At 52.4% G+C, this 27,262-nt stretch overlaps 3 protein-coding genes across 3 annotated transcripts in view; 2 read left to right on the plus strand and 1 right to left on the minus strand.

The window, feature by feature from the left end:
* The window catches only part of LOC122386263 (polyamine-transporting ATPase 13A2-like), a 110,583-nt gene extending 107,604 nt beyond the window's left edge, over positions 1–2,979 (plus strand). The window contains 3 exon segments of the mRNA XM_043375298.1: positions 55–247; positions 607–803; positions 2,182–2,979. Of these exon segments, the coding sequence (XP_043231233.1) occupies positions 55–247; positions 607–803; positions 2,182–2,343 (552 nt within the window). The 3' untranslated portion in view covers positions 2,344–2,979.
* LOC122386262 (splicing factor 3B subunit 1-like) lies at positions 2,922–19,476 on the minus strand. Its single transcript, XM_043375297.1, is given in 21 exon segments — positions 2,922–3,619; positions 3,944–4,029; positions 4,032–4,159; positions 4,354–4,626; positions 5,031–5,206; positions 5,479–5,667; positions 5,999–6,181; positions 6,471–7,111; positions 7,450–7,661; positions 7,942–8,087; positions 8,400–8,681; positions 9,020–9,207; positions 9,386–9,633; positions 9,993–10,176; positions 10,457–10,661; positions 11,097–11,282; positions 11,692–11,771; positions 15,363–15,489; positions 16,009–16,089; positions 16,422–16,600; positions 19,421–19,476. Coding segments are annotated over 21 exon segments (3,975 nt in total). The 5' UTR covers positions 19,446–19,476; the 3' UTR covers positions 2,922–3,463.
* Positions 19,477–19,770: 294 nt separating this feature from the next.
* Positions 19,771–27,262, plus strand: part of LOC122386269 (U2 snRNP-associated SURP motif-containing protein-like) — a 47,795-nt gene continuing 40,303 nt past the window's right edge. The window contains exons 1-7 of the mRNA XM_043375305.1: positions 19,771–20,060; positions 23,183–23,279; positions 24,936–25,119; positions 25,260–25,387; positions 25,823–25,902; positions 26,148–26,313; positions 26,541–26,704. Of these exons, the coding sequence (XP_043231240.1) occupies positions 19,974–20,060; positions 23,183–23,279; positions 24,936–25,119; positions 25,260–25,387; positions 25,823–25,902; positions 26,148–26,313; positions 26,541–26,704 (906 nt within the window). The 5' untranslated portion in view covers positions 19,771–19,973. The remainder of the gene's footprint in view (positions 20,061–23,182; positions 23,280–24,935; positions 25,120–25,259; positions 25,388–25,822; positions 25,903–26,147; positions 26,314–26,540; positions 26,705–27,262) is intronic.

Genomic DNA, 27,262 nt, shown 5'->3' on the forward strand with positions numbered 1-27,262 from the left:
CCCCCCCCCCGCTGATACCCCGCTGACCTGTGATCGCTCTTCTCCCCTGGTCAGATGGGTCTGGCGGCCGGCGCCCAGCTGGCCGCCATGTATCTGCTGGAGCGGCAGCCGTGGTTCAAGCCGGTGCCGCCGACGGGCGCCAGCCGCGACGTCACCGTCGTCTGCTGGGAGAACACGGTGGTGTTCTTCGTCAGCTCCTACCAGTACCTGATCCTGGCGACCGCCTTCAGCAAGGGCCGCCCTTCAGGTGAGCGGAGACCCGACTGTCACTGATTGACCGGCTGGTCCGAACGAACCTTGAGGCTATAGCAAAGAGGCTGCTTAACAGAAGGAGAGTCGAATGATGGATATGAATTTTGCTTTCGTTTTTTATGGCTTTTTTGTACGTTCATTATTTTGTGAAGCAGGTATCTCAAACATTGTCCTTGTACGTCTGTAAGGCGCATGATTCAAAAGCGAGTCAAAGTTATCAAGATGTTTACAGGTGTGGCGTTGAGATCTGAGAGCTGTGCAGATAGCTGAGATCTTAGAGAGCTGAGAGCTGGAGTGAACAGAGCAGATGCCGGCTCCGTCTGTGACCGGGTCCGTTCCGTGGGTCCATCTCAGGCGGCCGTTCTACACCAACCGCCTGTTCCTGGGGCGCGCTGCTGCTGTCGGCACTGCAGACCACCCTGGTGCTGTGGCCCGAGCGGCATCTGGTCTCCTGGTTCGGCCTGGCGCCGCCGCGGCCCGAGGACAGGACGCTGCGCTACAGTCTGCTGGCCGTCACCGCCGGCCACTGCGTCCTGGCGCTGTCACTGGAGGTAGGGAGATAGTGAGACTGCGTCCTGGCGCCATCACTGGAGGTAAGGAGACGCTGCGTCCTGGCGCTGGCACTGGAGGTAAGGAGACACTGCTGGCTGTCACTGAACACAGGGAGCTAGCCGGACACTGCGTCCTGGCACTGTCACTGGAGGTAGGGAGACAGCCGTGAGCCGGGCACTGCGTCCTGGCGCTGGCACTGGAGGTAAGGAGACAGCCGTGAGCCGGCCACTGCGTCCTGGCACTGTCACTGGAGGTAAGGAGACAGCCGTGAGCCGGGCACTGCGTCCTGGCGCTGTCACTGGAGGTAAGGAGACAGCCGTGAGCCGGCCACTGCGTCCTCGCGCTGTCACTGGAGGTAAGGAGACACTGCGTCCTGGCGCTGTCAGTGGAGGTAAGGAGACAGCCGTGAGCCGGACACTGCGTCCTGGCGCTGTCACTGGAGGTAAGGAGACAGCCGTGAGACAGACACTGCGTCCTGGCGCTGTCACTGGAGGTAAGGAGACACTGCGTCCTGGCGCTGTCACTGGAGGTAAGGAGACACTGCGTCCTGGCCCTGTCACTGGAGGTAAGGAGACACTGCGTCCTGGCGCTGTCAGCCGCCTGTCACTGGAGGTAAGAAGACACTGCGTCCTGGCACTGTCACTGGAGGTAAGGAGACAGCCGTGAGCCGGACACTGCGTCCTTGCGCTGTCTCACTGGAGGTAGGCAGACCGTTGAGGCCGCCGTCCACTGTGCGGAACCCGTGCGATCCGTACGGAATTTAACACAGAACCCTATGGGCGCATCCGGTCCGTACGGAAATCATGTGCGCTCCGTGCGGACCGCATCCGAACGGCAATCAGCTGTTGATTTTCCGTCAGCTCTCCGCGAGCGTTTCGGAAGCGGTTGCTACGGAAACGAAATAACAAAGTCCGACATGTTGAACTTTTCTGCGGAGAACGCAGGCGGAACGGACGCGGACAGGTACAGTCTTCCGTCTTCGAGTTTTCAATTGCAAATTTAAGAAATAATTTCAACTCTTTCAAGATGAAGTAAGTAAACAAATTTTCCTTGACATGGCAGCACTATGTTATGCTAGTAAATTGCTATATTTTCTTTTGTAATAACTGATAATTGCTCTTCACAAAGTGTTAGCAAGTGTCCGTGAGCTTTCCGTCTGCGGTCCGGATGCGGTCAGCGTGCGGCGACATTCCTGACGGACTCCGGACGGAATTCCGTCGCAGTGGACGGCGGCCTTTACTGGGACGATACGGAATGAGACGTGCTAGTCAATCTGATTGGGTAGTATCCCGAATATCCTGAGGTAGTACAAGTATGCGATGTTTAAGACCGCTGTCCACTGACGGCCGTTCCTCCCCCAACCCCGTGCGCCCGCAGAAGTTCGTGTTCGGCGCCGAGTGGTTCAAACGGGTCACCCGGCCGTGCGGCTGCAAGAAGGGCCCCAAGAACCGCTACAAGCTGGTCCTGCAGGAGGTGGAGGCCGACCCGACCTGGCCGCCGCTGGGCCACAAGGTGCCGGCAGAGGACGCCCCCAGCTGACGTCCGCTCGGTGGGGCCCGCTCGCCGCGGACCGGCCCCGCCCGCGCTGTGCTCGGGCGGCTCGCCGCGGTGTGCGGCGGCACGCGCCACGCCGCCCCCTCAGGGATCTGGGCGGACGAGCGCGCGAGTCAGAGCCGCGCGGGACCCCGGCGGGGCGGCGGCAGCGCTACTAGCGTGTTTTATCGACCAGGGAGAAGTGTTTTATGGAAGGCTGTTTCATTTGGGGTGCGCCGCCATACGGGTGTTCACTTCTTTGTGACGTTTAGGGCTGTTCATGCGGTGTACGCGACCAAGTTTTCGTTTTAATTTAGTTATCTCGCTTCTGCCATTTTCCCTATCGTCAGACTTATATCATCTTCGTTTTGCCGGTTTCCTCACGAACTTTTATCGACGTGCGTCCGCCGCGCTACTGCGATTGTTTTAATCTTGCCATCCATTAGTTTATTTTGGTTAGCCACGACTCTGTGCAATGTAAGCAGAGATGCAATAGTCGGGTGCTTACGACGGGCTGTGTTCTGGCATCGTGCCCCACTCAGACCGCACCACAGGGCGGACCGCCGCCAGACATCTCACAAAGGTATTTTACTGTTGGGTTTATTCTCAGCACTTATACTGAATATTATACGTCCGTATGTACATGTGTTGCGTATGAATGTGGTGGTGGTGCCGCTTGGGTCCTAGACTTATCAGGAAAGAGAGCCGTAAAACAGATCATCACAAATACTGACATCTCTATCGGCCGGAGTGACACTCGCTACCCACTGCCGCCGCGCCAGCCACAATGACGTCCACAGACGCTCCACTCAGGCTCTCACGCAGAATGAACCAGCGCATCGCCTGGATCGCGCAGACACCCACATCACTAGCCTGGCTCACTCAGAAAAGGGAACGGAAACAAGACGCTCACACACAGGATGGGGCCGACTCGCCCGCCTGACCCATGCGCAAAGAATACACATCAGGCATACATCCACGACAAACCATTCTACCTCGCACACAGAAGACTGCGTCACACCGCTCAGACTGCTCACACATTGGCTCAGCGTCCGCCGGGCGCCGGTACCACACACACACGTCACACTCGTCACGGCCGAGAGAGAGAGCGCGCGGGCCGCGTCACTCAGAGCACGTAGTCGAGCTCGTGTCGGATGTAGTTGTTTTTGGCAGCCGTGACGCGCGGGTAGCCGGCCACCAGTGCGTCCTGCCCGCCGATGTAGAGCGTGTTGTACACCTTCCAGTAGACGTCTCGTACCTTCCGAGCAGGGTGGAACAGACCCTGCAGACACGGGCAGGGTGGTCAGTGGGTGGAAACTCACAAGGACAGCCAGCTCGGGGAAGGTGAAGATAAAAAACACTACAAAACTATTCGGCGCAAAAAGTAGTTGATAAAATATTGTGCTCTGATTTCATTCCGATATCATAGATGCATTCAAAGCTAAGTTTGGCCGCGCCGCAGATTGTCTTACGGAAGAAAAAAAAACAGCTTCACGCACTGGACTTCAACTCTCAAGCGAAGCTACGCTTGCCGCCAGCTCCCACTGCAGACTGGCCAGTCCACTAGTCACAGCACTCCTGCCTCCTGCCACTGCTCACTGCTCACCTGCAGACAGTACTGGAGCATCTTCTGCGGTCCCAGCGAGACGCGCATGCCCTCCACGGCGTCCATGAAGGCCTGCACCAGATGGGAGACGTCTCGAAGATGTTGGGCCAGACGTTGTTGAGCAGGTGGATGAGCGCGTCCTCGCAGCCAAAGCCGTACACGCCCAGCGCCATGTGTTTGATGGCGGCGCACGAGGTCTGCCGGTGCACCAGGTCCCTGGGGGAGGGGGGGGGGTCAGCAGGGGACAGCCACGATGGTGCAAGGCACCAATCAACACCAAAATCTGTCAGAATAAAATCTAGTAATAAGTACCGCACTAGAAAGTTTGTGAACCTGTCCCTGCCAGTGTCCCGCACTTCGCACCGTTTCGCGCACCGACCCAATCCCCTCCCTTCCCTTCCGACACTAACCGGTCCATCAGGGCGTCCTCAAAGAGCGGCGTCACCGCGTAGATATAGTCCTTGCCCATCTCTCCGATGTACTCGAAGAGGAAGGAGAGCGACTTGAGCACGCCGTTCTGCACGTTCAGCTCGGGCACGCGGTACTCGTTCATCAGGCCCGGCAGCACGGTGAACGGCGAGCACGTCTCGGCCACGATGGCGATGGCCACTGTGGTGCACACGCGGTTCTGGCGCTCCTGCACCTTCAGGTTGTTCAGCAGTGTGGCCAGCACGTCGTGAGGGCTGCCCGGGAGAGGCGGAGAAGACGGTCAGGAGGTGTCGACGCGACCATTCAACACCACCGAGTAGTCATAAGGTTTAGTGATGTTTACGATAGAGAACCGGTAAAAGAACAACTAATGGACACTGAGAGCTAAAACATTGAGCAACTTGTGTACGTAATAAGCATCACTAAAATATTTAAGTGGACATTAGTCTAACGAGCATGTCCACGATAACGGTGAACATTGAGCAATAAGTAGACCACGTTTGCATCTCAAGATACATTCATGGCCAAATCCGACATAGGTTGAAAAAAAGTAGTGCGAGAAGTTCATGTTTCTCACCAAACCGTCTTTATCTTCCCACCTGGCCCATTTCGACCCAGCACCCGCTGTATCACTAGCCCACCGTCCTCCGTCGCTCACCCGATGGCCTTGGCGATGTAGCCGAACGTGTTGACGGTGGCTCGTCGGATGGCCTTCTTGTGCGCCTTGAGCAGCTCGAGCAGCTCGAAGCAGATGCGCATCCACTCTCGTGCTGAGACGTACTCGGGTCCGCGGTCGGCAATCCGGCCCACCAGGTCGATACAGTTCTCCTGCACCTGTGCACGGAAGGCGCGGAGAGCGCTGGTTAGCGGAGACAGGCACAGAACTGCAGCGGACAGCTGAGGAACGTATCGGGATATCTGCATTATACAAACAATACCGTTTGTTTGTGGTCAGCACACCCTGTCACAGCATTCATAAGCTACCAAATGCCATTCCGGTGAAGCGCTGGGCAACACCGGTAATAATCACGCTCAAGCCCCAAAAGTTGTGTGCCATTATAAGCAACCGACACGGCCTTTCCACGCCCGGCCGTTCGCCCACGCACCTTCTCGTGTCTGTTCTTCAGGATTGGCGTCAGCCGGGGCAGCAGGTCCTTGATGGGCGGCGTCATCTTGGTCATGCCGATGACGTTGACGATGGCTTTGAGTGCGCCGAGGATGGATCCGAGTACCTCAGGGTACTCCTCTCCCAGGTACTCGTACAGCACGACACCCAGGTGACCCATCAGCTTCTCCTGGAACACGGCGGCCACACGACGGCGCGTCAACACGGGCCGACAAAATAGTCTACTAAATGACAGTCTACCATGAACACTGAACGGTGTACTGCCAGACAGATTCGGGATGTCAGGAAATAGCTTTACAGCTAGCTTGCTAGTGATTCAGCGACTCAATGCATTGGTACGAAGACGAAAAAAGATCATCAGAAAAGTTATCCATCAACAATAAACTAAAAAAGCACGCCACATAACCTATCCAGCATCTCATGAAGCATGGTATACACATGATTCTGTCCGTTAGCCCCGTCCTCCCTCCAATCAACGCCACCTCTCTAATCTAGCTCACCTCCTGACAGGTCTTCATGACGAAGGCGATCTTTGAGATGAGGTCAGCCGCCTGCTGTCGCACCTTGGCTGACTTGTTATTGAGTCGCCACAGGATGGTACCGCAGATCTGCGGCAGGTACGGCTTCACACGCTTCCCCAGCGCGTTCACGATCGTACCGAAACCGTTCAGCATCACAGTGTCCTGAGGGAAAGAGAGTGGGATAAGATCAGACGGGGCACAGCTGGATATATCACCGAATACACCGTTGCCAGGACAGAAGAAAGCAGATACATGTCGACCGGCCTCTATTCATCAATGTAAGGCATTCTTTCGTACTGGGCTGGGATCTGTTTTAAAAAAGTTAAAACTGCTTAAACAGCCGTCAGTCATCGGCTTTTAGACTCGACCGAAAGACAGCCTCCCTCCCGAGACGAGCGAAAGCTGTGTGCCTGCGTTTCATCCCAGTTGTTACTCTGCTATCTTCACTCACCTCTGTGGTCTGCTCCTGGAAGGCGTACAGGATGCCGTCGATGAGCTGCTCCTCGAGCCGCGAGTCGATGTCGGCCGCGCCCAGGTTGCCCATCACCTTCTCGATGCTCTCCATCACCATCTTGCGGTACTGCTCGTTCTCGTCCTTCAGGTCGTCCACGATGCGGTTGATGATCTCGGAGGCCCCGACCTTGTTGGCGATCTCGACCGTGGTGTCGACCAGCTGCCGGTAGTTGCGCCGGTCCAGCGCCATCCGGTGGTTCCAGAAGTGTTTGAAGAAGTGCGGCAGGATCTCGTCTTTGATGTACTGCGGCTCCACACCGTCCGTGGCGCAGCACTGCTTCACCACCTTCAGCACGATCTTCTTCATCTCCTCGTCGGGCGACTGGAACTCTCGGATCAAGATGAGCATCACCTCTCGGGTGTAGTAGTTGGCGTATTCGGCGTCCATCAGCGGGATCAGGTAGCCGATCGCCTTCAGGAAGGCAGCCAGACCCTTACCGCGGTGCGTGCGGATACCCTTCCACAGCGGCTTCAGCACCGTATCGAACGACTCGATGCCGTAGGGCGTGGAGGCCTCGGAGAGGGCGGCCAGCGCCAGGGCGGTGATGGTGCGCACCTTCTGCTGCTCGTCCACCAGACCTGGGGACGACCGGCGCGCAATGGGCCGTCAGAACAGGGCGGAACAGACACAGGGCGCAACGGCGAACACGAGGTGCCCGAGGGACCAGATGGATGAATACGATGCCTGAACAGACGCCGGCGCCCGCGAACTCATTACCGCCAGATACTCATCGCCCTCTTACCCGCGACCAAATCAACCCGCCGAATAAATTACAACTCATTAAGTAAGTACGTCCCAGACCCAGTACGTCTTATTTCCACTAACGACTTTAATCAGCGGTCCCCCTCCCCCTCTCACCAGTCACCTAGACGCCGAGCCCCACCAACAAACCCTAGCAATGACCGCGCCGTCTTACCGTGTTCAATGATCTCCACCAGGCTGCGCAGGTGCGGCAGGATGGCGCAGCCCATCAGAATGGCCACCTGCTGGATGATCTTGATGCCCGTGTGGCGCGCCTGCCACGACTTCTTGCTGCGGCAGACCGCCTTCAGGAAGGGCAGCAGCGACGGGATGCCCAGCGCAGAGGCCACCACCGCGAACGCGCGCGCCGTGGTGTTACGCACATACCTGAATAAAGGAGGGCGGTTAGCACGGGTACGGGGAACGAAGGATAGGTCATTCAATTGGAACCACGTTGAACCATCCATCATTGACACAAGCGATGGCGCAATGAAAATTGAAGCAGCCTCAATAGAAATTGACTTTCGTAAGAAAGGTTCAAGAATATCGAAAATCCATATTATAAACGAACATCAAGAGAAATTAAGAGCTTACATTCAAACGCAACAATGATACAGTCTCACACGGCAATGGAAAATATAAAGATGACCGACCACCGCACACTCACTCGTCGATGTTGTCGATGTCGGGTCTCATTGTGGAAATCATGGTGGCGAGGCCGGCCGCCTTGGCCAGGTTGGAGATGATCTCGCGGCCCTCGACACGGGCGTAGTAGTCCTCGTCGATGAGCAGCGGCTCAATCACCACCAGAATCTGACGGCGGGAAGGAAGGACGGTCAGTAATTCGCAAGGCAAGCAAGCACATGTCAATAAAATACCGAGAACAACCAAGCAGACTGCAGCCGCGAGGATACAAACAAGACGGAAAAAGAACGCCGTATAAAAGTCAAAGACCTGTAATTTCTCAGTCGTCCAAGGCAGTGCCCACCATTTCTTCTGCAATAACACATTGTACTGAGCCCACGCCAAACATTGAGAGCGGCAACAGCTTTCTCATCCCAAGAAACCAGCCACAATCAGCCACCACCTCCCCAGACCATCCCCGCCGCCCCACTGTCTACTGACCTTGTGCACGTAGGGCCGCACCAGGTCGTCCAGCTTGTAGAGCACCCGGTCGATGACCTTGACCAGCAGATGGCGCTCCTGGTCCTCCAGGGTGGGCGACATGAGCAGCGGCAGGATCTGGTTGAACAGCGGCCCGGCGCCCAGCTCGCGTGCCTTGTCCGTGATCTGGCGCAGCGCCGCCTTGCGCATCGGCGGCGTGCCGTTCTTGATCTTGAGCAGGAGTTTCATGATCTTGCGCTCCTTCTGCTCCTCGGGACCGAGAGCTTCCTCATCCACATCCACCTGACGAGACGCGGGCGGAAAAACGACAGAGTTAGCGTGCGCGTGAAGGAGGGGAGCATAGCTGCAACTCGGGTGCCAACGGTAGGGATGTTTTAGCTGCTGTCGAGTGAAGAATGAATATCAAGTCTTTGAATACCAGAAAAGTAAGCACAATAACAGCTCAAAAGAAATTGATGAGGACAAATTTTACTTTGGTAATACAAGCAGTACACAAACAGGTCAACTTCGTTTTAAAAAGCAGCTTCTTCTATGATTCCCTTCCTCTTAATTCACCTCATTTTCATAACCACTGCACCGACCACCAACCATCAATTACTGCAGGCGTCACCCTAACTGACCAGCAGTTTGTCGAAGTACTGCGCGTCCTCGGGTTTCAGGAAGGGCAGGTTGCCCTTGGGCTGCGTGTCCTGGAAGGCGGGGGTCTGTCCCTCCTTCTGCATGAAAAACCCGACCGGTGTGGCGTTACCGGCCAGCGGCGTCGGGGTAGCCGTCAGCCGGCGCGCCGGGGTCCGGATCGGCACGTAACCTGCGGCGTGAAAATGCGAAAGATGTGTCAGAATGAGGTCGGGGCTCGCGTCAGTCAGGATGGAAAGCACAGCAGTTAAAATCGAACAGAATAATTACGACAAACTGATAGTGATTCGTGCTTTAGAAACTCTGCGACTTATATTACCAATGTAACCCCCTTTCCCATCCTTACGCACCTGCCGGCGGCTGAAGCACCTTGTAGCCGGGCGGGAACATGGTGTCCAGCTCGTCATCGGACAGCGGCCGGTTCCGCTCGTCGATCTCGCGCTCCCACCGGTACGCCTGCATCTGTTCGGGCGTCATGGCGGCCAGGTGGCCCGGTGTGGGCGTGGCCATGCCCATCGCCTTGGCGCCGGTGGGTGTGGTGCCGCCCGGCGTCAGCATGCCGGGCGTCATCGAGGGCGTCATCCCGCCCGGCGTCATGCTGCAGGGGCACAGAGCGGATCAGTAAATTACCAGATGCAGTGACGTAGAAGTGTGAACAAGGCGAAAAGAAAAAAGGGAGTGAAGAAATGTGAGCAAGGTGCATGACAGTCCTATCACGATCAAATGAAATAAGCATTTGCTAGTTTTGAAAAAAGGTGGAGGGTCGAACATAGAAAGGTAGTCGTTAAAATTACATTGTTCTAATCAATCAGATTTCATCACACCAGGTCAGTGTGCGCCTGGGTCAGGTCATATTCTGGCGCCAGCACCAGCATCAATCACCACCAGGTCAGTGAATCTGCTCGAGAGCCTAGTCTGGTACCGAGCGGCCGGGCACTATCAGCCGCGGCCACTCACCTGGGCGTCATCCCGCCGGGCGTCATGGTGGGCGTCATGCTGGGCGTCTGGTTGGCGGGCGTCTCGTCCCAGCGCGAGCGGCGCTTCGACGCCGACGGCGTGGGCGTCTCCTGGATGAGGTCCACGCCGCCGGTGCGGTCCGTGCGCGGCGTCTCCGCCCAGCCGCTGTTCTGGCCGGGCGTCTCTGCGGGGCGGGCACGGGGGAGGTCAGAGGACGGCGACAGCGGTCAGAGAGGACGGTGAAAGAGTGAGACACGCCGCTCGTCTTATGAAAATACAACAAAACGCTTAGATTCATAGAGTGATCATATAGATATCTGCGAAAATATATTTTGTTATTAAGTATAAATTGTGATGTTGTCATTTAACTGATACAAACTTCCAATCTAAGGCTCTGGCAATTCGTAGCTATCAGTCAACTGACGAATAAAGGTTCTCCAATGTCGCGCTGGTCGCCCACTGACCGCCTCTGTCCGTTTTGGGCGTCTCGTCCCAGCGGTTGCGCCGAGCCGAGGGCGTGGCCTTGTCGCCGTGGGCGGGCGTTTCGCGGCCGGGCGTGGCGTGGCCGGGCGTGGCGTCCCACATCTGGCGGGCCGACGGCGTGGCGCTGGGCGTCTCGCCGCCCGACGGACGACCGGGCGTCTCCGCCCACTGGCCGATCACCGGCGTCTGCGGACGACGGTGAGCACAGGGTTAGAGGGGGAAGGGATAGACGCAGAACATGGACGCCTAATGATGACATTTATGGTCTAATTTATGCAACGCAACAGCATGACCAGGCTAGTAGAGAAATACAGCTGAGAGTAGAGATAAAAACGTTTTGCTGTCCATTCGGCCGAAACAACAGCGAGTAGCATCAATGGCCGCACAAACCAAACCATACGGTTTCATATCATGCAGCATACGTTATCAGTTCACAATTCGCACCTACTCCACAGTAACCGAATTCCTTTTATGTGCATCAATACTCTACTTCTGAACGCTCACTCAAAACATAACAGCAGAGTCTAGCTCTTTCGACTCTTCCCTCATCGCATTCCGTATGAGCCTTCTTTGTGGTTACATCCTGTTGTCCCGTCTATGGCACGAATCCCCGCGACTCACCGCTGCGGCGGCGCCATCCTCTGTGGCCGTCTTCTTCACTTTGGGCCCGTCGTCAGAGGTGACGTCCCAGCGGCCGCGTTTGCGGGGCGTGGGCCGCGGTCCGGCCGCCGCCGCAGTCGAGTCGCCATTGGAGGCGACCCCGCGCAGCGTGCCATCCTTTGCCTTGTCCTGCATCCGCCGCCGCATCTGAGAGCACGGACAGACGGGGCAGGTCTGGTCAACGGACGGGTGCAATGTATGGCAGTCCTGAACGAGTGGGACAATCGACAGAAAGGTTGAGAGTGACACTGAGGAAAACGTTTTTTAATTGAGTTAAATTTTTTGCATTCAGTTATGAGTCTTGTTTAGCTGGGTACTAAGTTGCAGCAATAAATGAATGTCTAGCAATAAAATGTCTCGTGGTAAAACGTAGGTACACATATTTTGGCAGATATCAGTGTCGAGCGAATACATCAGCTGTAGCATGTACCGTAGTACACTAACGATGTATTCGTCAAACATCCCAACTATCAATCAGCAACTCATATACAAGCTATCACATGTGATCCCTCATCTATTCCATCCCAGACCACCGTCGACCTCTGTCGGTCCTCACCTCCGCCTCCTCGCCGCGCAGCTGCTGCTCGCGCATGATCTGCTGGTAGCCTCGGGCGCCCACATCGGGAGTTTTGCCACCTAGAACACGCAGCACACGCAGCCAACGGCCGACGGTCAGCGACGGTGGTAGGGATCGGTAGGACACGCGCAGGGCCGCCACAGAGCTCAGACCACCCCCAGCCTGACCACACACTCCCCGCACCCGCCCGGGCCGGCGACACGGCACAGCCGCCGCGTGCCGGTCCGGGCCGGCCAGATCACTGAGCAGAGAAAGACAGCGAGCAAAAATGCACTCACCCACACGGGGAAATGGTCGCTGCCTGTGAATGGTTACCGGCATTGCCGCAAACTCAACAAGGAACCTACTAGCATTGCACAGCAATAACAATTGAATATATGGGATATCATGGAAATTAAGTCAGAGGGCAAAAAAATATGTCAAGTAACGTTACATTGGATGAATCTAAGGGATACTAAATCGACTATGTAGAGGTAATTAAACCGAGTGCGCCTAACATGTGTAGTGGCCAGGCTGGCCGGGCAGCTCCCCATACGTACGTGGTCGCGACTCACATCAGGTTCGGATGAGCCCGTAGTCACTGCCTGGAAATAATCTCTGATTATCAGTGGTTTCTGCTCAGTAGTAGTCCCCAGCCCACCGACACGGTCCGCGCGCTATAAATCCGCCCCTTGAGACGGACAGTTACGGCTGAGGTAATGAACTAGGAAGGACGGCCGGGACGGACGCGCAGTCAGCCGTGCCTCTGTTTCTGCCAGCGAGTCTGGTACTGTTCGGCTGACCGGTCACATAGGACCGGTGAGGTCAGACTTACGTCAGTCCTAGCACGGTACTCTCAGAAATAAAGTAAGGCAGCAAAGTAAATGCTAAAATAATCCGGACAGTAAAAATAGGAGAATATGGGAGAGTAAGTGCCAAAAAATGCATTATGATTGATCGTCACCTGATTAGTTCGGGTTTCACTTTAACTTCAGTTGAAAGCTCAAAAGCCATGGGCAAGTAGGGGAGAGTGGGGTAATTTGGCCGGTGGTGTAAATTGGCCGCCCCCACCTGTACGAAAGCTGATAAAAGTGAAGAAAATAACTTTAGTCTCTATTCATTTGTCATCGGCAGAACTAACTCGAGAACAAATGTCAAAACTTTCCCCCTCTTAGTTTTATTCAAAATTAATAAAAGGTGAATTACGTTAGAAAATGGTAACTTTTACTTCCGTTTAAAAATTTGCATAACATGTAGTACTTGGGCTGTAAACGAATTCCAACATTATAGCGCCATTTTTGAGGGTGTTCAGCGGTTCCAAGAGCAATTTCATCTAGTTCTGTACAGCCATGTCGACTTTATAAACAAAAATTTTCAGAATGGCAATGTGGGGTTATTTGGCCGGGACTAGCGGGGCAACTTGGCCGGTGCGCTCAGAGTCACTGTGCTGGGACTGCCGAGTTGTCATGGTCAATTATACCATAAAAGACATAATTCATGACCAACTTTGACTACCTTGATGCCATATTTCCTATTGGACAGCTGTAAGGGCATGTGACGTCATCAAAGGTTACCTAACGCTTTTTTGCTAATAAATACTTACAGAAAAAAGATACAGCCGCGCAAATGGTCTCATTGTGTTCAGCTAGTCAAGGCGCATCGAATGATATACATGATGACCTTGAACTCACGTAACCTTGAGGTCAAGCGACCTGAGGGAACGTGACCTGAAGCCAACCTTTGACCTTGACCTCTCGAGGTCAACACATACATGTTTCGATGCGGAATGACGAGAGAATTACGATGGTAATTTTAGTTTTGGCCTAGCTTGATTACTTTAAAAGTTATTCGTAAAAACTGTCATCGCATCTAGAGCCGCTATTTTGACTATTTTCGACCCCTGTGACGGCTGAGTCAACCTCCAAAATGCTTCAAATGCGTCGTAGGACACGCGTCATTGCTGAATGTGAAGCTGACTCGCCTATAACAAAAATCATGGCCTCAAACTAACACCGGCCAAATTGCCCCACACCCCCGGCCAAATAACCCTGCTAGTGGGGCAATTTGGCCGCTTTGCAGACCTTTGTAATACGCCACAATTTCAATATTAGTAGTTACTCAATCATTTCAAGTTTACTGTCCAAGAAAGTAAAATGTATGCCACACCTGTCAGGGTTGAGAAAATGCAGAAATGTGTTGTCGATTTTTAGTTACATCGTTTTCTAAAAAAAGCGGCCAAATTACCCCACTCTCCCCTATGTCCGATGAGGCAAAAACCAAATAGCCGGTTTCGCAATTCAAGTCTCGAATTAGCAGGGCTCGAAAGTTTCGCAATTACCTCTCAAAAGAACAATTAAATGAAACACTGGGCATGCGAAATACTGCCAGATAATCCGAACTATAAATGATTTTAGTAGGAGCTAAAATAAAACAAAAGTAGTTGTGATAAAGTATGATGCTAATATCGCGCGGATAAGAACTGCCGTGGGGAGAAAACTGACTATTCATTATTAGAGATGTCTTGTTTGTTACCTTTTTATTCTGTGTGCGGACAGCCGAACAGCATCAAACTGACGACAAATCTAGCGCTTAAAAAAAATGATTAGGTATCGACTAGACTGAAGTCTATTTATTAGAGAGCACTACCTGATCGACAAGAGACGATGTCGTCAGGTTTGATAATTCATATCTGGCCCGCAGAGACCCCCGGCTGACCGCCCGCCCGCCCGCCGTTCCGAAGCCAACGGGATCCGCCCGAGCGGCGGTCCCCGACACTGAGTACGATAGGCGCGCGGCACTGCCGACCGCGGCACCTCCGACCGGGCGGTACCGGCCGCCCTGTGCACACCCTCTCTCTCGCTCTTTCTCTCATCTCGCTCGGCGGCTGCAGTGGCTCTGGCAGGGAGGCCTCGTCGCCTGGTGCGTCGTCGTCTCAGACGAAGACGCGCGACGAGAATTGAGATCCGTTAGTTCAGGTGGAGTTTCGGCCACCCCCCACACCGCCCCACCCGCCGGCCGGGCCGCCGCCGCTGCGCTCGGAGACTGGGCAGTCGTGCACAGACCTCAGATCGTCACACTGCTTTATCCGCCGGTATGTACTGGCGAGCAATTGTTTATGTTTACTGAAGTCTGTACATTGGTGAAAAAATGACAATAGACGTTAGATGTGACATCCCTCTTCATTCACTCAGAAGAAGACAGTTGGGAAGCAAGTAACAAAAATGATAGGATGAGCAGAATTATTGTGCAGTTATTTGTCCATTTATCTACAAATGCTTAAATTGACTTATCTTATATGCTTCCATGTCTAGCAGCCGGATGTGCCATGAAAGCAGGTCTGTCTATGTAGTAATTTTTATGTATGCTACATTCACCATCGCAGCTTTAGCTAGGCCAGTCTGACTGCCGCCCAGTCTCCGGGCACACGAGTGGCCCGCCCGGGCCGGCCGACGACCTCCCCCACACAGTGACATTGTAGCGGCGTGTACACACCGCAGAGGCGGGCCTATCGGCAACCCGCCCACCCAACACGTCTGGGCACCCACTGAGCAGTACCCCCTCCCACACAGCCCACCAGCACACACTCGGAGGCGGGGAGCGACCGGTGAGGCCGGCCGTCTCTCCGCTGCGGGGAGGGCGCGCGAGCGGGCCGGGCGAGGGGCGCCACTGACCGTCAGCAAACGGGTCGAGTCGCTCCGGCGAGATGACCATCTGCCGGCGGCGGGCGCGGTACTCGTCCTCCCGGTCAGCGATGGTGGGCCGCCGCCGGTCGGCGAACGGGTCATAGTCCTGCTCCGCCTGCCGGGCGCGCACACAGACACAGGTTTATGGGTGGGTCAACTGCGACCATAATCAGAGGCACTGGCGAGCAAAAGTGCACATATGACTGACCTGGCTCATTTAAAAAGAAAGATTGATGCACTATAGCGATTAAACCTTGATGAAATAAAAAGGGTTAGATGACAAATCAGAACAAAAAATAGTGGCCATAATTGCTTCTTACAGTTCTTACAATGACAAACATGACACAATTAAAACAGCTCAAAACAAGGATCAGTTCAGTCTAGCCACAGAAACGTGGCTGATGATTAGATAAGTGAAACTATGCCATAATGAACATTGTCATACTTAACTGTCACAATGCATATGTCATAATGGACATTCAACATTAGCTGAATCATCATGAGACCTAAAAATGATGAGAAACATCACAGCATCAATCTTTACCAGCCTAACAGATGATTGCAAAACTCTGCCTATATAAATGTGCTACAAACCAACAGTACATTTTACACATAACTAAAGCAGCATCCATACCTGAGGAATATCATTGAGAAGAGCAGCTGGAGCATTGAAGCTGCGCTTGTTCTGGCCGTAGGTTGGCTCCTCATCATCAGCCTGTAAGACAGTGCAACAGGTATAGGTAGAGCAAAGGAATAACAGCACACTTAGCAAAATAAACTCCTGAAAATAGCTCAATGTTAAACATGGCATATAGTTACATTGCAAGGCAAACGCTTAAGAACAACTTTTCAATTTTGCTAAATCCAAAAAGTAGTAAGTTATAACAAAGTACCTTTTAATTAGCATGTCCTTTGAAATAAAATCAAATTAACTGATATACGCATCACTTTTAGGTACCAGGTGTGTTTCTTTTCATACAAAATCAAAATCTGTCTTATCTGCCAGACAACTTTGCAAAGTTACATTTGTCAAACCCCAATACTTACATCATCAACCTCATTGGGTGCAATTGATGTTACATAGCCTTCAAACTTGCCAGATCCTCCATAAATTTCTTGGTCAAAGAATCCTGTGTTCCCAAGAGATACTCTTTCTTTTTCCTTCTCAGCAACCTCATTTAGACCTTTCTTCTTGTTTTGCAACTCCCGTATTTGGGCTTCAATATCTGAAATAATACACACACGTTTATGCACAATGTTAATAATGACTTAGGTAATTTTGTCATGCTCTAATTCAAAATCTGAGATATGAAGTGTTTTTGGCATAACCATTCATGATCACTTAAGGAATAGCATATAAACTGCTAATTTCTCTCAAAGGTGGAGTTGAAAATGCATAGGTACAAACTTGATACTATATACACAATACACAAACATTATTAAATTGGAGGACATTGCATGGTAATTTTCATGCAGATCTCCTACCACCCTGATAAAAAATGGCCACCAAACTGTGCTTGTAAAAAGAACAGAGCCTCGGCATGGCCAAAACCGGTATTGTTATAGCAGGCGTCTCACATGCTGCCACCGGTTTGGGAAAAGTCGCTAGATTCGTCAGGTCTAGAGATATTTCTACCAAGTCGCTATATAGGGTAATCACATAGCGGTGATTTCAAAAACGGAGTCAGTTTTTTTCTGAGCTGGCGGGGGGGGGGGCGTTTGGGGGGGGGGGGATTGCCCCCCTTGCCGATAGCTCGGGAACGGCTGAACGGAGCCAGGCTTGCAAGGCGGCGTTGGAAAGCGGTCGAGTAGACAAGCCTAATTAGTAATGCAAACTATCATCGGGATACTGGGGGGGGGCGTAGGGGGGGATTGCCCCCCTTGCCGATAGCTCGGGAACGGCTGATCGGAGCCAGGCTTGCAAGGCGGCGTTGGAAAGCGGTCGAGTAGACAAGCCTAATTAGTAATGCAAACTATCATCGGGATACTGGGGGGGGGGGGCGTAGGGGGGATTGCCCCCCTTGCCGATAGCTCGGGAACGGCTGATCGGAGCCAGGCTTGCAAGGCGGCGTTGGAAAGCGGTCGAGTAGACAAGCCTAATTAGTAATTTGCAAACTATCATCGGGATACTGGGGGGGGGGGGGCGTAGGGGGGATTGCCCCCCTGCCGATAGCTCCGGAACGGCTGATCGGAGCCAGGCTTGAAAGGCGGCGTTGGAAAGCGGTCGAGTAGACAAGCCTAATTAGTAATGCAAACTATCATCGGGATACTGGGTGGGGGGGGGGGGCGTAGGGGGGATTGCCTCCCTTGCCGATAGCTCGGGAACGGCTGATCGGAGCCAGGCTTGCAAGGCGGCGTTGGAAAGCGGTCGAGTAGACAAGCCTGATTAGTAATGCAAACTATCATCGGGATACGGGGGGGCGTAGGGGGGGATTGCCCCCCTTGCCGATAGCTCGGGAACGGCTGATCGGAGCCAGACTTGCAAGGCGGCGTTGGAAAGCGGTCGAGTAGGCAAGCCTAATTAGTAATTTGCAAACTATCATCGGGATACTGGGGGGGGGGGGGCGTAGGGGGGATTGCCCCCCTTGCCGATAGCTCCGGAACGGCTGATCGGAGCCAGGCTTGCAAGGCGGCGTTGGAAAGCGGTCGAGTAGACAAGCCTAATTAGTAATGCAAACTTTCATCGGGATACTGGGGGGGCGTAGGGGGGATTGCCCCCCTTCCCGATAGCTCGGGAACGGCTGATCGGAGCCATGACTTGTCTACTTGAACGCTTTCCAACGCCGCCTTGCAAGCCTGGCCCCGATCAGCCGTTCCCGAGCTATCGGTCAAGGGCAACACCCCCCCCCCACACACACACACACGCCCCCCCCCCACCCAGTATCCCGATGATAGTATGCGTTACTATTTAAGTAATTAGGCTTGTCTACTCGAACGCTTTCCAACCCCGCCTTGCAAGCCTGGCTCAGATCAGCCGTTCCCGAGCTATCGGCAAGGGGGGCAATCCCCCCAAACGCACCCCCTTCCCCTAGTATCCCGATGATAGTGACTTGTCTACTCGAACGCTTTCCAACGCCGCCTTGCAAGCCTGGCTCCGATCAGCCGTTCCCGAGCTATCGGTCAGGGGGGCAATCCCCCCCAAACGCACCCCCCCCTAGTATCCCGATGATAGTGACTTGTCTACTCGAACGCTTTCCAACGCCGCCTTGCAAGCCTGGCTCCGATCAGCCGTTCCCGAGCTATCGGCAAGGGGGGCAATCCCCCCTACACCCCCCCCCCAGTATCCCGATGATGGTTTGCATTACTAATTAGGCTTGTCTACTCGACCGCTTTCCAACGCCGCCTTGCAAGCCTGGCTCCAATCAGCCGTTCCCGAGCTATCGGCAAGGGGGGCCATCCCCCCTACGCCCCCCGCAGTATCCCGATGATAGTTTGCATTACTAATTAGGCTTGTTTACTCGACCGCTTTCCAACGCCACCTTGCAAGCCTGGCTCCAATCAGCCGTTCCCGAGCTATCGGCAAGGGGGGCAATCCCCCCAAACGCCCCCCCCCCCCCCCCCGCCAGCTCAGAAAAAAACTGACTCCGTTTTTGAAATCACCGCTATGTGATTACCCCATATAGCATTAGCGGCTTGGTAGAAATATCTCTAGACCTGACGAATCTAGCGACTTTTCCCAAACCGGTGGCAGCATGTGAGACGCCTGCTATCATAATACCGAACAGTGGCAGAGAATGGTACAATCATTACAGATCCTATCCTTAGGCTGAATATTATTTCTTCTTAACCTTTACTGAGAGGTGTATAAGGACAGCCTTAGCTCTATATTGATTTGAAAATGCTCAACTGAAATGAAAAATAAATGAAATTTCAACAAATCTACGCAAAACGTTCAAGAGTAGACATATGTGGCGCAGCATGCCATACAGAAATAATAAGATTGAACCCAGGCTACAGCGCAGGTACGCTGAAATTCAACACATAAGTAATTAACAGATGCGAAATAGAAATAAAAATCAACATTTCAGCCAAAATAAATGAATTACCGTCATGAGTCTGCCGGGACGCCATCTTCCCCACCGCGGAGCGCCCTCTGTGTCGATTACATATGTAAACAAAATAACTGCATTGATTTGGCAATACCTCTACCTGTACAAAAATTATTTATCAAAAAAAATATCACTTTTAGCATTAAGAGAGCATTGGGAGAACTAAAAATTATAAAAATAGAAAATAAAATTGAAATAAAAATATAATTTTTAAGAATAATTCCGTTTATTTGATGATTAAACAAAATATTTTCAATAAAATTTAGATGAACCGATGGAAAATGAAGGATAACTTCATTTTTGCGTCGTATTATCAATGTGCGCCATATATGCAACCATTCAACATGCATGCGTTTTATGTTATCAATATAAACAATTTGTCAAGAGAATATTTTATTCTTCGGGGATAGTATTTAATAATTTTTCAAGCATCAGTATCCGTATCTTATGTCATATGATTCCAGTTATGTGTCGGATAAATAGCAAGCTAAAACTGTAGACTTGAAGCTGAAGTTTGTGATAAGTTTAGGTGCTCTCTTCAGATATCAATATGGCTTCTTTTCCTAAACGAGGATTGAGTAAGAAAGATTTTGATGAGAAGAAGAAAAAGCATGAACAAGAAAAAGAAGCTGCAAAGGTACAGTTATTCGGGCAACCATGCTTGGCTTTTGTGAGGGTAACATTGGTTGGGTCGTCAGGGCCAGGACAGCGTTTCACGGCGGAGTACTGCAGTGCACTGAGTGCGTCACCGCGTTGGGTTTCCATGGTAATGTCAGCAAACTTCACTCTGATACTAAGCTATAATGCCATCGCAAAACGCTAACGCGCCACTCCGCCAGCGCCAGCAGCACGCTGGCAGCATTCGCACTTCAACCTCTGTTCTCTTTGTACTTGGTTCTTTAGGACCTACCTAAAGGTAGGTCCTAAAAGGTAGGTCTAAAGGTAGGTCTTTTTAGGTATGTTCCAATCACGATTCATCATTATCTAACGGATTGTACGCAACATCATTTCTTGCCTGAGCCCTGATCGGCGGCCGGCTAGTACTCTTGCCCGCGCTCACATACTTGCACGTTACCCCGGGCCCTGATCGGCGGCCGGCTAGTACTCTTGCCGGCGCTCACATACGTGCACGTTACCCCGGCAACGGGCTGTTGACCAATGAGAAGCGAGAAAAGTGTTACGTCACTGCGATTTTTCATATACCTGTGCCCCCTGTAGCGCGCTTCTCATTGGTCAATAGCCCGTTGCCGGGGCAACGTGCACGTATGTGTGCGCGGGCTAGCGCGCTAGCCGGCCGCCGAACAGCGCTCTGGCAACGGGCTATTGACCAATGAGAAGCGAGAAAAGTGTTACGTCACTGCGATTTTTCATATACCTGTGCCCCCCGGTAGTGTGCTCGCGCGCGTGCAGGGTCTCTGCGATCGAAAAAGAGCGCTAGCAGCGCGCCACTCGACGCCGCAATTGTCAAAAGCGGCGTGTAAGTATGCTTTACTATGAATGATGTGTGTAAAAGTGAGTTTTTATGTTGTTTATTTGGAGGAAATGGTTGGAATAAATTAAGTTATTTTTATTTCTGTTGGTTGGAGTTTTTATTCAAAAGATTTCGGTCTATACCATTGATATTTACTGAAAATACCTTCGCTTGAATAAATTGCAGATATTTGGCAACTGAAGTGTTAGGTAAGCCTAAATGATATGTAAAAAGGTAAGACACCCTGATTATCATTTGAGAAACGAAAATATATGAATTTTCCTTATAAGACTCGCTCAATATGCTACTGCGCGGTTTATGCCCCGAGGGTGTCCGAGGGTTCCAGTTAGTTTGTCGTTGGCGCTCGGCTCGCGCGCGAGCCGACGTCACCGCCTGTGACGTCGGCTCGCGAAATACGTCATACCCAGCACACAAAATAGCCGGCTGCCGAACAGCGCTCTGGTTATCTTACCTCGTTGGGTTCCTCAACGCCTTGCATCGTACAAAGGATGGTGGGATGTTGTCAGTGGAGGACTGTAGGAACCCAGAAAACCATATGAGATGCACCAGCCTACGTGGAACATATGAAGGCATCGTGGGGAATGAGAGCGCGGACAACCTGGCAAAGCAATCGGCTGCCCTGCTCTCAAACGCCCACTCGCTGACCAGGGCAGGTCATTGTGCTGCCCCACATCAATTGAGCGACAACTGGTCCGGGTCACTATTCAAGCCACTCCTTGGGAGCATGTTGCCGCTCCCTATCCCCGGAGAGGACCGAGAGGACGCCGTTTCGGTGCACCAGATGAGGGCGGGCCACTGCGCTCGTTCCAGTATGTGTACCAAATCGGCTGTCTCCACTCTGCGGCATGCCAGCAGTGCCCAGACAAACGGTGCCCCGCGGCGCTCTGCGCTGTGTGCTGAGAAGAGGCTGATTTGCCGGAGCACGTGCTGCTCCGCTGCCCGGCCCTCGCTGGCTCCCGCCAGCCTGGAACACACCGCTCCGCCGATTCTTGTGGCCTGGGAACTTCCGGCTCCGGCCTAGTTTCACGGCACGACGCTACAATGCCACAGTGCGCTAAGCGTATTGAGGTATTGGGTTTCCGTGGAAATGAAAAACTTATTCGGACGCTCAAACATTAGAGAGCGTCCAAGGCCCCGGAACGCTCTCTCTGGTCTGGTTGATATAGCATTGATCGGTAGACGTGCACATGTGCTTTATATAAAAGTGGCTTGATTTTGGCACAACTAGGCACCGAAGTTTCGGCGCAAATCATGCAGAAATTTCAGCGGAAAATCGCTTGCGCCGAATATTGGTGCAAGAGGGTCTCACGGGCGTCCGACGTAGTGTATGGATGTTTTCCAATCTGGAGTTGGAACAGAGTTGCCGGGCCGCACCAGCCAGCACCGGGTGAATTCCAGTCACCTGCGATTCTGATCCTTGGTCAACCTGGTTGGGCTGCAGCCTTAGCTTGAGCAGCTTCAATTGGAGGCAGGTCTTCATATAACGATTGATGGCCGACCTGGAGGCCGGGTGCTTCTTCATTGTCAGCTCATAGCCAGTGTTCTTGTGGTATGGTGCCTTTTGAAGGCCGATTTCGCCACGACGATCGCGGCCACTCTGCTGATTCCCGCAGTCCACCCTGCGATTGTCCAGCGTCTCTCTCGGGGGATTGCGTGTCTGCGAGTGTCTGATCGTAGTCCGCCGACGGCCAGGTCTCTGGCGACCTGCTCCGGGGTCGCACCGCCCTCGATCATCCCAACCGCGCGGTAGCGGACAGATAACCTTCATGTTTGGCGATATGCAGTCTGGATGCGAAGGATGTCTCGAAAAGAATGACCTGCCGGCTTTTCAGTGTTGGTTAATTTCAGGGGTCCTGCGGGGTCAAGTAACCACCTGACACGGTCAAAAACCCTCAGACGGGACCCCGGTAGAATATCATTTATACGGTGCTCGCAGTCGAGGAAATGACCACCGGCATCAGTCACTGATCAGTTTCGGGACACCCTTTACATTTATTTGGTATTGGGGGGGGGGGGGGGCTGTGGGTTAACTGTAATGTGATGGTCCGATGTGCTTTGCACAGTAAAGTATTTTAAACAAACGTAGGTGTGACTCAAACAAAATATTGTGAGCCTGTTCACCCTACCATGGCCAGTGCCAGAGTCATTGTGCATGTCATAATCTGGAAGCATGTATTGCATGTTCATAGTTGGGACGTCTAAAACTGTTTCCAGCCTCTTCATTGCCCTTCGACATTTGATAACCATATTATATCCTTATCTTGCAGGCATTTGAAGAGTTTGTGCAGACATTCGATGAGGACCCAGCTACATCCAAGGGAAAAGTATGGGTCAAGGCCGGAACATTCAATGCAGGCACAAGAGGTGAGCTGCTGCAACTGCGATTCATTTATTGTGATTCGCTAGTCAAAAATATTGTGTTTTGTCGTGATTCTGTAGTCAATAAAAGTATTGTGTCATCAATTGTTATACAGGGTGTCCCATAAGTTCGTTCTCACCTAAATTTTACGTTTTTAGGCTCTCTTGCTTAAAGGCACGCTGAAATTGGTTCGTTATTGGGCTTTCGTGGTTGCCATGGCTGGTAGAAATATGCTCCACAGTAACTAATTTCTGTAGACAAAATAGTTTTTGCTAGAGAGCCCGTTTCCTACACAGACGGCTAACGCCGCAACATAGAGGTCTCCAATACGGGTACGTCTCGGTATTTAGTCAGCACGTGACCATTCGCGACGATTGAGGGTGATTGAGGCCTACCAGTCTGTAGACAATGTCCATCGCTAACTGGACGCACAGTCAGCAAGTGACACCGATGATTCGTCGGGAGTCAATCATTGCAAGTTTATCCTCTTTTTTGTCAGCTCTCAGGAGTGAGCCATGTGGCCAAAACTGTGTGGCGCCAAAGTGGCCATCAAAAAGGTCAAAGGGTTAGAAAGTTGGTAAACAGACTTTTCAGGATGGATTACCAGCTGTCTAAGAGTGTTCTTTCGGGGTACATAACTCAAGGTGACTTAAGCTTTGCTTACCGGAGGGCTCAAAACAGTCAAAAACGTCTTAAAATGGCCAAACATGAGTTTCGTTATGCCTGAGGCTAAAAAACTAAAGGGCTGAGGACATCAACCAGGTCATCTGGACTAACTAGTCCACGTTCGAGATGAAACACCCGTCCAAACCCGAAAACAACCCCATAAGGGCGAAGGAGGAGGCCTCCGTTTCGTCCCGTTATGTTCCTATGCGAAAGGCCAAGGTCACGGTATTGTGGGGTTATAGGCGTCCAGACGTTGACCAGGTTGCGATTGGTGTCCCAGAAACAGCTTTGGGAAGCATAATGCTTTTCTAAGAACATCTGGGAGGAGTTTCAACCCTCAAGCTGAACTCGAACCGCGAGTATGAACACATTTATAGAGGAGAAAATGGCATCCGAGAGGTCGTAGGCCCATCTTCAGGCAAGACAGTGCATCAGTGCACAGGTCAAGCAAAGCTTAAAAGCGGTGCAAGGAGACTGTGACAGGCGTTTGTGGCAAGACCACATGCCAGGCACCTCATCGGATCAAAATTTCATAAAAATTTGTTGGTTATGCTGAAAATTAGGCTCATCGAAGCGTAGCGCTGTTCCAGCCTCGAGGAGCTCACGACGCATGTCAAGTCAGTCTGGATTAACTTTAAGCCTGCTATGCAGCCAAACATGCCGGTTGGCATGCCGCAGCATGTGTTCATGTGTTTGCCTATTAAATGGGGAGCACATTGAGGGGTCGCAAATATATCAAGACGCAATGTACTCTGTTTCACATGCAAATATAATGTGAGAACGAACTTATGAGACACCCTGTATTGTTAGACTCCAGTCAACATCTTACCTCTAATTTCATTTATTTCTTCATATCATTAGGATAAAGCTTGAATGTCATACTTGTAAATGATGAAATGAGTTACGAGCTATAGTTGAAGTAATCCTAATGCGTTTAGCATTTAATATGGTTTTCCGCACAAGCTGCCGCTGATTTGTTTGACTTTGTTCTCCAGAGGAGACGACCAAGGAGAAAGGTCAGTTGTACAAGCCGACCTCCAAGTTCGAGGTGCCAGAGCGCAAGCAGCCCTCCCCAGAGCTCATCACTCGCAGCCGCATCGAGCTGCCATCGAAACTCGTGCGCAGGAAGGATGGCAAGAAAAAGAGCAACCTGGAGCTCTTCAAAGAGGAGCTCAAAAGGTATGTGGTGTGGAAGCTGTTCCCAGCTGTGTATGTATAAGGTCTGTTGGCAATCGCCTTTGTTCTTCTTTTCACCCTAGCGCATCAAGTGAATACTGACTCTCCCACCTCGTGCCTCTCCCGTGTCGCGCCGCGCGCAGGATCCAGGAGGAGCGCGAGGAGCGTCACCGGCTGAAGGAGCAGATGAAGGAGGCCAGCTCGTCGGGCCGCGTCTCCCGGTTTGACACGCCCGAACTGCCACCCATCACACCCTCTCCGCTCAGTCTCGGTAAGGACAGAGCTGGGCCGGCCGCATCGGCTCGGTAAGGCCAGAGCTGGGTCGGCCGCTCAGTCTCGGTAAGGCCAGAGCTGGGTCGGCCGCATCGGCTCGGTGCTACCACGGGTATCGTGATCAACGGGAAATGGATGTATTTGTGTCAAGTGTATTTTAGTGGGTCCGTCATATCATGATAAGCTCACTTGCTATTGTGACTGAAAACTTGTACTTTGAAAACAGTATTTTGAGCACGTTGAACTGATTACCGTTCTTCAGCTGCCTTTACGTGATTAGGAATGTATCGTCAATTCCTGTATGATGTATTTATCAGTGCTCTGTACACTGTTAAAGCGTAACCTTGACATAGCTTTGACTCGATAGTTTTTCCAGCCACTTTTCTAACCATTGTTGGTGCTGGATCCGTATCATACCTGCTGTTTTTTCCAGATGTGCCGAACCCGTACGGTTCGTTCGACAGCGGTGACCCGAGCACCACTAACCTCTACCTGGGCAACCTGTCTCCAAAGGTGAGAACTTATGAAATACGGTATCTTCATCAGTCTGCACATCGTGTATTTTATACTGGATTTATCGTGCACGAGCTTCATCTTCACACGTGTCCAATCGGCTTTATTATAAAACTGCTGTTTCCATGACTTACATAAAACGTTTCCGAAACTAGGCATAGCTCTACTATTTCACTGCGATGCTGCTGTGATCCGTCTTCCCACACTGCATAGACTGATACCTACCACCCTCGGCTCCTCGGCAGCTCTCCGAGCAGCGGCTGATGGAGATATTCGGCCGCTACGGTCCGCTGGCCAGCATCAAAATCATGTGGCCGCGTAACGACGAGGAGCGGCTGCGCGGCCGAAACTGCGGCTTTGTGGCGTTCATGACACGACGAGACGCCGAGGCGGCGTTAGAGGACCTCAGTGGTGAGTCGGAGATCCTGTGGTCCATAGATACTCGACTCACTCACCTAGCATTGCTTCAGCAAAGTCGCATTGCATAGTTAGGTACATAGCATAGTCGTCACTCGTCTTGGTGTCGTCGATATATCTCTTCGTTATGCTACAACCTATTCAGGTCCACTACCTGGCTTTATTCTTCCTTATTTATTCGTCACTGGCGTCTGACTTGCCCTGTCGTTTCCGCTCTCCAGGGAAGGACGTAGAGGGCTACGAGATGAAGCTGGGCTGGGGTAAGGGCGTGCCGATCCCGCCCCAGCCCATCTACATACCCCCGGCGCTGATCGAGGTCTCCAAGCCACCGCCGCCGTCCGGACTGCCGTTCAACGCGCAGCCGCGGAAGAAGGACCGCGACAAGGTACACAGCGGCGCCCCGCGAGCTAGAGGGGCGGGGCGGGCGGGCTGTGCCGAGAGAGGGAGGAACTGTGAGGAGGGGGAGCTGCTCCTACTCTGCCGGGTAGGTGTAGTGATTGGCGGGCTGTTAGGGCGACTTTGGAGAGTGATGGACCAATTTATGAACTCGATAGGACGTCGTTACTCAGCGGTGAGATCAGGCAATGGTGAATAAGTAGCTGCTAAAGTAGTAATACTTTACTTTTATATTGCAAGCATCGCGATTGGCGTATATGAACTCTGCCATTCATCTACAAAGGTCTCCAGTGGTCATTTCACGAGCTCTTGTCTGGTGGCTGCGTGGACGCCGCGCGTTTGTTTGTGTGTGTAGCGGGCTGGGCAGCTGGGGCTGATGTGCTAGTTACGGAGCGAGCGAAGCGAGCGGAGTCTCATACTGAATTAAGGGAAAATCCTGAGTATGAGCGGCCGGCCGGCCGGCCGGCCGGCCGGCCGTGGGGACGCTCTTCAAAAGCTAATATCTTAGGAACGGGACATCCGATTGACAAGCGGTCTTCTTTACTGA

This window comes from Amphibalanus amphitrite, unplaced genomic scaffold (genome assembly GCF_019059575.1).
Source record: "Amphibalanus amphitrite isolate SeventyFive unplaced genomic scaffold, NRLGWU_Aamphi_draft 000245F_arrow, whole genome shotgun sequence".
In the NCBI taxonomy this organism is placed as follows: domain Eukaryota; kingdom Metazoa; phylum Arthropoda; class Thecostraca; order Balanomorpha; family Balanidae; genus Amphibalanus; species Amphibalanus amphitrite.